Below are 8669 nucleotides of genomic sequence, written 5' to 3'. Positions count from 1 at the left end.
ATCGCCACTGAAAAAGACATGACCTTTTCTAGACAAGATTTTACCAATTGATAAACGGCTTGTAAAATGTTTATGTTTCACAAAGCTCAAAAAACTATTTTTCTTTATTTTAAAATAAAGGGGGGGGGGGGGGGATACATGTGCCGTGTTTTTGCCATGAAATAGCCTATCTTGAGAATGAAATGTCCAGCGGGCGACTCAGAATTTTGGCTATGATGTCACAAAGCAATGTGTCATTTCTAATGTGTCATAGGCCTGTGTGTTGGTCGTAATGATACAAATAACTATAAAAGTCTGTGTCAACACAACACTGCAGTCACTCTCTTTTCCAATAGAACAGACAACATGAGCGGATTTCCAGAAAAGAAGCGGATGGAGAAGAAGAAGAAAGAACGGACACGGGTGGTAAAAAGCGGGCCACAGATACTGGCTGAACAAAGATGGGTCCGAGAGATGCAGAAAGCAAAGAAGGATGCAGAAACGAGGCGTAAAATTCAAAGGTGGCTAGACCTAAAAAAGATAATACAGAAGCCGCGTGAACAGAAGCTGGCAGAGCTCAGGGAGGCAGAGAAAAGGCTGGCAGAAGACAGGCTGGACATGCAGAGGCAGGAGAGGTGGAGAGAATGGATGCAGAAGGAGCGAGAGCTGTGGGACGCAGAGCAGAGACGGAAATAGCAGGAGCTCAACTCCTCCAAGAAGAAACTTGAAGGTCTGCAGGAGACCAAGACACCTAACACACCGGTGGTTAAGTCTCTTACCATCATGGAGGAGTTGCAGATGTTGGATGAACTGCTTGAGGAGGTAAGACTAAAGCCATGTCATTTGTTTTTTTTACTTCAGAAAAGTGTCCTTTGTGTTGGGTATTCCATTACAGTGCTGACAATTTTCTTGTCTCCAACACAGACAGCGGATATCAAAGTTCCATCAATGTCCCCCATCCATCAGCCAGTCTCCCTAACCCCCACACCCCTCCCACTGAGTAAAGATGGAGCACACTTGGGCCTCACCACCACCAAACCCCTGGAAGCTCAGGCCAGGCACCCCCACGGGGTCAAGCATCCCACCTGCACACCTTTTTCTGAGGACTCTCAAATCTACACCCACCCCTTGGCCAACCAGGAGGAAGAATTAGAGAGTGAACTGGCGAGGATGCAAGTTCTGGAGGCATCTGTTGAGGAGAGTTCCAACAGTGACATATTGAAAATTGAGAATGAGATAAAGGCTGAGGAGGGGAAAGCAGCAAAGAAAGAGACGGAGTCCATAGAAAGGCAGAAGAAAGCAGAAAAGCTGGCGCAGGAGAAGATGGAGAAGAAACAGAGGAAGCAGCTGGAGCAGGCAGAAAAAAGAAACATGGAGATTCAAAAAAAGCTTGAGAATGAGAGACGCAAAATGAAAGATCTAGAAAGGAAAGAGATGCAAAGGTTAGCAGAAGAGCAGAGGAAGGACATTGAGAAGAAAGAAAAGGAAGAGAAAAAGGCACAAAAAGGAAAAGTGGAAATGAGGTCTTTGCCAAAATGTGGCTTCTTCGAGAAGTTCAAGAGGGCCTTTCATTTCCACTGATAAGAGAGACTTTCATCTACGGTAACACCAACCGTGACAAACATCAAGGACTGCCCTCTTTTCTGTTATCACCATGTAAGCAAGGGTTTTTGTGTTGCTGACCCTTCCAAACAAGAAAGTTAAACGTCTACACCTTTGCTCAGTCATTTGGATCACTGGCACACTTATCAACTTTCAACAAGCAACTGTGGAGAACCTTGAAGAACATTTATAGAAGTTGTGTTGTAGTAGTAGTGGTAGTAGTAGTAGTAGCAGTAGTACTACTAGTAGTAACAGTAATAGTAGTAGTTGTAGTAATAGTAGTAGTAGTAGTAGTAGTAGTAATAGTAGTAGTAGTAGTAGTAGTAGTAGTAGTAGTAGTAGTAGTAGTAGTAGTAGTAGTAGTAGTAGTAGTAGTAGGAACAATAAAAACAATAATAATGGTGAAACAGATGTTTTAAAGCATGTTTTTATTTACAAGTGTCAGACTTTTGAAAAGTATACAACAGTAAGGATTCTGGGTTGATCATTTCTAATTTGCAAAAATAAAGACATAGAAATCTCAATGAATACAACATATTACATTATACATTTAGAGCAAGACTTTTGCCATTTTAATTACCCTTATAGGTACTTAATTTGACTTGTTACCAACCATGCGCTGCATAAAAATTGGTCTTCTTTACATTCTCTGCACATTTAACTCCAAAGATGAAACAGAATCCAGTAGGGCACCAACTCCCACTGAGATGTCCTTTACCTTCGCATTGTCCTTTCCATCCATGTGAAGACAAATTTCACAAGGGGTGAAAGGGGCTCCCACTCACAAGCAGCACAGGGGTAGGAGCCTTTTCCATATATGAAAAGCCAACAACAAATACAGTATCTTTCATGAATACATGACATTTACACTGTGATTTTCAAGCACTCTCTGTTTTATTGAACTGAATGAAAGAATGAGTTAGTCTGACTGTCAGTGCATCTGATTGGAAAGTTATCTGAACATGAATTATATTATTCACCCAATTATATGCAATAAAAAATACATCTCTTATACTATGAGAAATAATGTATTTTCAAGACTTTTAAACAAGTTTATCCATTTCAAAACTTGAAATGTTGATTAACAGCATCGATTTTCTCGAACTAACAAGACTTACAACTAGTCATTAATGACTGAATTGAGACCTTCCACCAAGTCTTTGGATTGCATGTTGTTGAAGTCTATAACAACTGCGGCTCCCTTGGTTTTCATGTGCATCATGTTGTCAGGTCGGTCAGCAAACAAGGGGATCCCCACCATTGGGATGCTGTGGTAAATAGTTTCATAAAGGCCATTGGTCCCACCATGGGTGATGAAGGCTTTGGTCTTTGTATGGCCTGAATGACACAACAATCAGAATCGAATGAGTGTTTAAGAATTGTGGGGGACAGAAAAGTTGTTTGCTGTAGAAAAGGAGAGAAAAATGCTGTTTTGTACCCACTAAGTCATTTTGTGGAATCCAGTCATAAAGTCTTGTGTTTGGAGCAATAGTGTCTGGGTTCTTGTCACTGTATCTCCAAAGTACCTTAAATAGAGAAAACAGAATGGTAAAGATCTGGGATGTAGAATGACCTACGCCAGAAAGCTTTGATAGGAAACATATCAATTAACCTTCTATGGTATTTGTCCTAAAGCAGTGGCAATTGTGTTTGCTCTTTCTTTGGTAAGGTTCTTGGTCATGGATCCCAAAGAAAACACCACAATGCCATCATCTCCAGAACTCTGCACAAACTCCTCGATATCCCGAAACAAAGTCCATCAGCATTTCATTTGAATAATTAAGATTGATATAAAGAAATGGGCCATAGAACACAGGATATTTCATTTAAATTGGTATCACAACTATTGTCTGTCAAGTAATGTTCATACTTAAAATTTGAATTGAATGAAAGTCTTACATTAGGAAGGGCTTGGCAGGTTTGCAGTGAAGGCCTCCAACAAACTTAAAGTTTGGGAGGAACGGTCGAGGGTACTCAAAGTCCCAGTAGGTTCGAATCAACCAAATGTCTGCCTTCCCCACCATCTCACACAACAATGTAGGTTTTCCTGATAAACATGTAAGAACAGCATAATTTTAAAAACGTAGCTACTAACTCCTTGTTGTACGTAACATTGGTCCACACACAGGTAGACCAGTACAGGGCATGTGATAAATGTTTCTGCAAAGAACAAAGTACTTTTGTGTGTACAAAAGCAATAACAAGCATAATCCTTGTATTTTAGCTCGGTTGTACAACTGGAGGTGAGCTTGTCGATAAATATTAACTGTGTCATAAGATAGTTTGTATGTTAGTAAAACAACACATTAATTTAAAGACTAGAGAACAGGATTTTTTTGTGTCGGTGTACTGTCCAGGCAACAAGCACTATCATAAGACAGAGTATCTTTTTGGCAAAACAGAGCACGCAACAGAGCATGAGGGGGGGAACACAGAGCAGAACCTTCAGAGGTCCCATCCTAGGAGTGCAAAAAGTAGAGACTGAGAGGAGCGAAGAAGTTGCAGTGTGCCAGTCGAGCGTCTGAAGTCCCGTAAGTAGAGATCACAACAAAGAGGGTGTGCTCTGAGTCAAAGTCTATGGGCAGTGTACAAAGTTTTCAGTTGAATAATCCCTCTACACCATCGAACACTAAAGTTTGCTTATGAACGAACGTACAGTTTTCCCATTAAAGTTCCCCTACAGTTAAGTTTGAAAGTATGTAAAAATACTATCAAATCACACTCGAGACGTTTGATTCACAGGGCTTTTACTTAGCACTAAGTTCACTGTAGAAGGCATCAAATGTCATCTTTGTTCCAAGAGTGACCATTATGTCTTGAGACAGATAGAACAGTGTGTTCTTCACCCTCTTCTCTCTTTAGTCTCTCCAGCAAGTCTATATTAGAGAACAAAGTTCTGGCTGTAGCCATGTTGAATTCCATACTAGTTTCCATTAAGGTCTTCATCTTCAGTATTGCCTGGATGATGTTATCATTTGGCATGTCGTCCAGTACCTTAGTATCTCATCTATCATTTCATTAAACTGTTCTTTGCGGTGGGGCACCTGGAGAATTTCAAAACAGTACCTAGCAGTGGTGCTGATGTCCGCTACGGTCGGTGAGGCTGAGTTGGGGATGACTGTGATTGCGTGTCCTCTCCGAGACAGCTCCTCCACGATGTTCTTCATGTTGATCCAGTGGCTGTGCTCTCCTGGCCAGATCAAGATCTTCCCCCCCCGACACACACAGAGGGGAGTAGAGGAGTAGCAGAAACACACCGCTTCCCACAGTCCACATGTTAAGGACATTGCGGGGAAAAATAACCCTAGGAACGGATTTCAAAACTGTAGTCATGTGACCAAATGGTTCTGATTGGACAGTTTGGGATTGCATAATCTTCGTTTGCAACACTCCAGTTAGGGAATGTTCCTGTAGCAGGAAGTGAAGCTTTGTTAAAAAGTTGTTTTGTGGAAATGTACATCTTGAATGTCTCCTACAAAACAATCATCTTAAATGTCTCCATATTTATGACCAAACCCTTTGAATCACAATTCAAAGGAGGAAGCAGTAACTGTTTTGAAATCTTGATAGCCAAATGGAGACAGGAAGAGCTTTATGTTTTAAAACTATGTTTTGTTATAATGGTTTCTGACGACCACCAAATAAACCTAAATTGGAGTATTATCGTATGAGAATATGAATAGAAATGTGTAGGCAAAAATCATTTTCAGTCATTTTCATCACACTGTAAAAAGAATGGCCTTTATTCAGTCATAAATATACAGTTAACAAAACATGAGCACGCATTTGTCAATGTCAGTGGTTATTTATTTATTTATTTATTAATAAAGTGGTTATTTATTATTAAATTAGTAATAAAGGTGGAGAGCTCCTTGGCTAAACCAGGCTAAGAAACGCAAGGTACGTGGGGCTGCTGGTCTTTCAAAGAGGGGAAGCTCATTTTCGGCCTACATCCTAAAAATGTTTTATTTATTTGGCTAGTTCACTGGCTAGTTCACCCCTACGACAAGCCTAGCCTACGATCTATCAAAACAAAATTAATCAAGGAGGAAATGTGGACATTACGTTAAACTGAAACAAGGAACGTGGTGTATAATTGTATGAAATGTATGATGACAATTGGTTAGCAATTTCGCCAAGCAAATACCAAGGAATAAGTTACTGCAGTCTGTCTTCCAACGACAGTTGCAAAATCCGCGATGGGACTTACTGAGTTACCTTCGGTGACTTTTTGTAGTACAAAATTACTGTCAAGCAAAAGGAGATGCACAGACCCTACAATCATCACGCGGAAGCCCAGCGTCCAGGCCAGCCCACTCCTCCATTCACCCCCAGAGACGCTGAGCGTCCGAGGCGGAACATAATCTCAGCATTCATCCAATGACCGTATAGTTTCGAAGCACTGAAAAAAACGGGACGCTACGGCAATGTATGAGAAGGAAATCAGTCAGTCGACCTGTTAATATATGTAGCGTTAGCTGATTCTGAAAGGATTCGTCTTCGATATGAACGTGTTCTAACGCATTTAAAATGTTAACACAATAGTAAATATTTATCTTTTTTTATATTGCAGGGGAAGCTGAGCTTCCCTTGCAGTCTTAAAGAAATCGCCACTGAAAAAGACATGACCTTTTCTAGACAAGATTTTACCAATTGATAAACGGCTTGTAAAATGTTTATGTTTCACAAAGCTCAAAAAACTATTTTTCTTTATTTTAAAATAAAGGGGGGGGGGGGGGGGATACATGTTTTGTGTTTTTGCCATGAAATAGCCTATCTTAGAAAAACATCGGAGAATGAAATGTCCAGCGGGCGACTCTGAATTTTGGCTATGATGTCACAAAGCAATGTGTCATTTCTAATGTGTCATAGGCCTGTGTGTTGGTCGTAATGATCAAAATAACGATAAAAGTCTATGTCAACACAACACTGCAGTCACTCTCTTTTTCAATAGAACAGACAACATGAGCGGATTTCCAGAAAAGAAGCGGATGGAGAAGAAGAAGAAAGAACGGACACGGGTGGTAAAAAGCGGGCCACAGATACTGGCTGAACAAAGATGGGTCCGAGAGATGCAGAAAGCAAAGAAGGATGCAGAAACGAGGCGTAAAATTCAAAGGTGGCTAGACCTAAAAAAGATAATACAGAAGCCGCGTGAACAGAAGCTGGCAGAGCTCAGGGAGGCAGAGAAAAGGCTGGCAGAAGACAGGCTGGACATGCAGAGGCAGGAGAGGTGGAGAGAATGGATGCAGAAGGAGCGAGAGCTGTGGGACGCAGAGCAGAGACGGAAAGAGCAGGAGCTCAACTCCTCCAAGAAGAAACTTGAAGGTCTGCAGGAGACCAAGACACCTAACACACCGGTGGTTAAGTCTCTTACCATCATGGAGGAGTTGCAGATGTTGGATGAACTGCTTGAGGAGGTAAGACTAAAGCCATGTCATTTGTTTTTTTTACTTCAGAAAAGTGTCCTTTGTGTTGGGTATTCCATTACAGTGCTGGCAATTTTCTTGTCTCCAACACAGACAGCGGATATCAAAGTTCCATCAATGTCCCCCATCCATCAGCCAGTCTCCCTAACCCCCACACCCCTCCCACTGAGTAAAGATGGAGCACACTTGGGCCTCACCACCACCAAACCCCTGGAAGCTCAGGCCAGGCACCCCCACGGGGTCAAGCATCCCACCTGCACACCTTTTTCTGAGGACTCTCAAATCTACACCCACCCCTTGGCCAACCAGGAGGAAGCATTAGAGAGTGAACTGGCGAGGATGCAAGTTCTGGAGGCATCTGTTGAGGAGAGTTCCAACAGTGACATATTGAAAATTGAGAATGAGATAAAGGCTGAGGAGGGGAAAGCAGCAAAGAAAGAGACGGAGTCCATAGAAAGGCAGAAGAAAGCAGAAAAGCTGGCGCAGGAGAAGATGGAGAAGAAACAGAGGAAGCAGCTGGAGCAGGCAGAAAAAAGAAACATGGAGATTCAAAAAAAGCTTGAGAATGAGAGACGCAAAATGAAAGATCTAGAAAGGAAAGAGATGCAAAGGTTAGCAGAAGAGCAGAGGAAGGACATTGAGAAGAAAGAAAAGGAAGAGAAAAAGGCACAAAAAGGAAAAGTGGAAATGAGGTCTTTGCCAAAATGTGGCTTCTTCGAGAAGTTCAAGAGGGCCTTTCATTTCCACTGATAAGAGAGACTTTCATCTACGGTAACACCAACCGTGACAAACATCAAGGACTGCCCTCTTTTCTGTTATCACCATGTAAGCAAGGGTTTTTGTGTTGCTGACCCTTCCAAACAAGAAAGTTAAACGTCTACACCTTTGCTCAGTCATTTGGATCACTGGCACACTTATCAACTTTCAACAAGCAACTGTGGAGAACCTTGAAGAACATTTATAGAAGTTGTGTTGTAGTAGTAGTGGTAGTAGTAGTAGTAGCAGTAGTACTACTAGTAGTAACAGTAATAGTAGTAGTTGTAGTAATAGTAGTAGTAGTAGTAGTAGTAGTAATAGTAGTAGTAGTAGTAGTAGTAGTAATAGTAGTAGTAGTAGTAGTAGTAGTAGTAGTAGTAGTAGTAGTAGTAGTAGTAGTAGTAGTAGTAGTAGTAGGAACAATAAAAACAATAATAATGGTGAAACAGATGTTTTAAAGCATGTTTTTATTTACAAGTGTCAGACTTTTGAAAAGTATACAACAGTAAGTATTCTGGGTTGATCATTTCTAATTTGCAAAAATAAATACATAGAAATCTCAATGAATACAACATATTACATTATACATTTAGAGCAAGACTTTTGCCATTTTAATTACCCTTATAGGTACTTAATTTGACTTGTTACCAACCATGCGCTGCATAAAAATTGGTCTTCTTTACATTCTCTGCACATTTAACTCCAAAGATGAAACAGAATCCAGTAGGGCACCAACTCCCACTGAGATGTCCTTTACCTTCGCATTGTCCTTTCCATCCATGTGAAGACAAATTTCACAAGGGGTGAAAGGGGCTCCCACTCACAAGCAGCACAGGGGTAGGAGCCTTTTCCATATATGAAAAGCCAACAACAAATACAGTATCTTTCATGAATACATGACAT

General features: G+C 41.0%; 1 protein-coding gene and 2 pseudogenes across 1 annotated transcript; 2 read left to right on the top strand and 1 right to left on the bottom strand.

Moving 5' to 3' along the window:
- Positions 1-306: 306 nt before the first annotated feature.
- LOC146220667 (uncharacterized) lies at positions 307-1960 on the top strand (annotated as a pseudogene).
- A 148-nt stretch (positions 1961-2108) lies between these two features.
- On the bottom strand, positions 2109-4868 carry LOC146220666 (UDP-glucuronosyltransferase 2A1-like; annotated as a pseudogene).
- Positions 4869-6440: 1572 nt separating this feature from the next.
- On the top strand, positions 6441-8190 carry LOC146220665 (uncharacterized). Its single transcript, XM_084694200.1, has 2 exons — positions 6441-7001; positions 7104-8190. The coding sequence occupies exons 1-2, from the start codon at positions 6546-6548 to the stop codon at positions 7758-7760; spliced, it is 1113 nt and encodes a 370-aa protein (XP_084550326.1). The 5' UTR covers positions 6441-6545; the 3' UTR covers positions 7761-8190.
- Positions 8191-8669: the final 479 nt, after the last annotated feature.

This window comes from Hypomesus nipponensis, chromosome 27, assembly GCF_054491055.1.
Source record: "Hypomesus nipponensis isolate SF chromosome 27, ASM5449105v1, whole genome shotgun sequence".
Taxonomy (NCBI): Eukaryota; Metazoa; Chordata; class Actinopteri; order Osmeriformes; family Osmeridae; genus Hypomesus; species Hypomesus nipponensis.
Note: the sequence above shows the minus strand (reverse complement) of the source record. Positions and strands in the feature narration are given on the sequence as shown.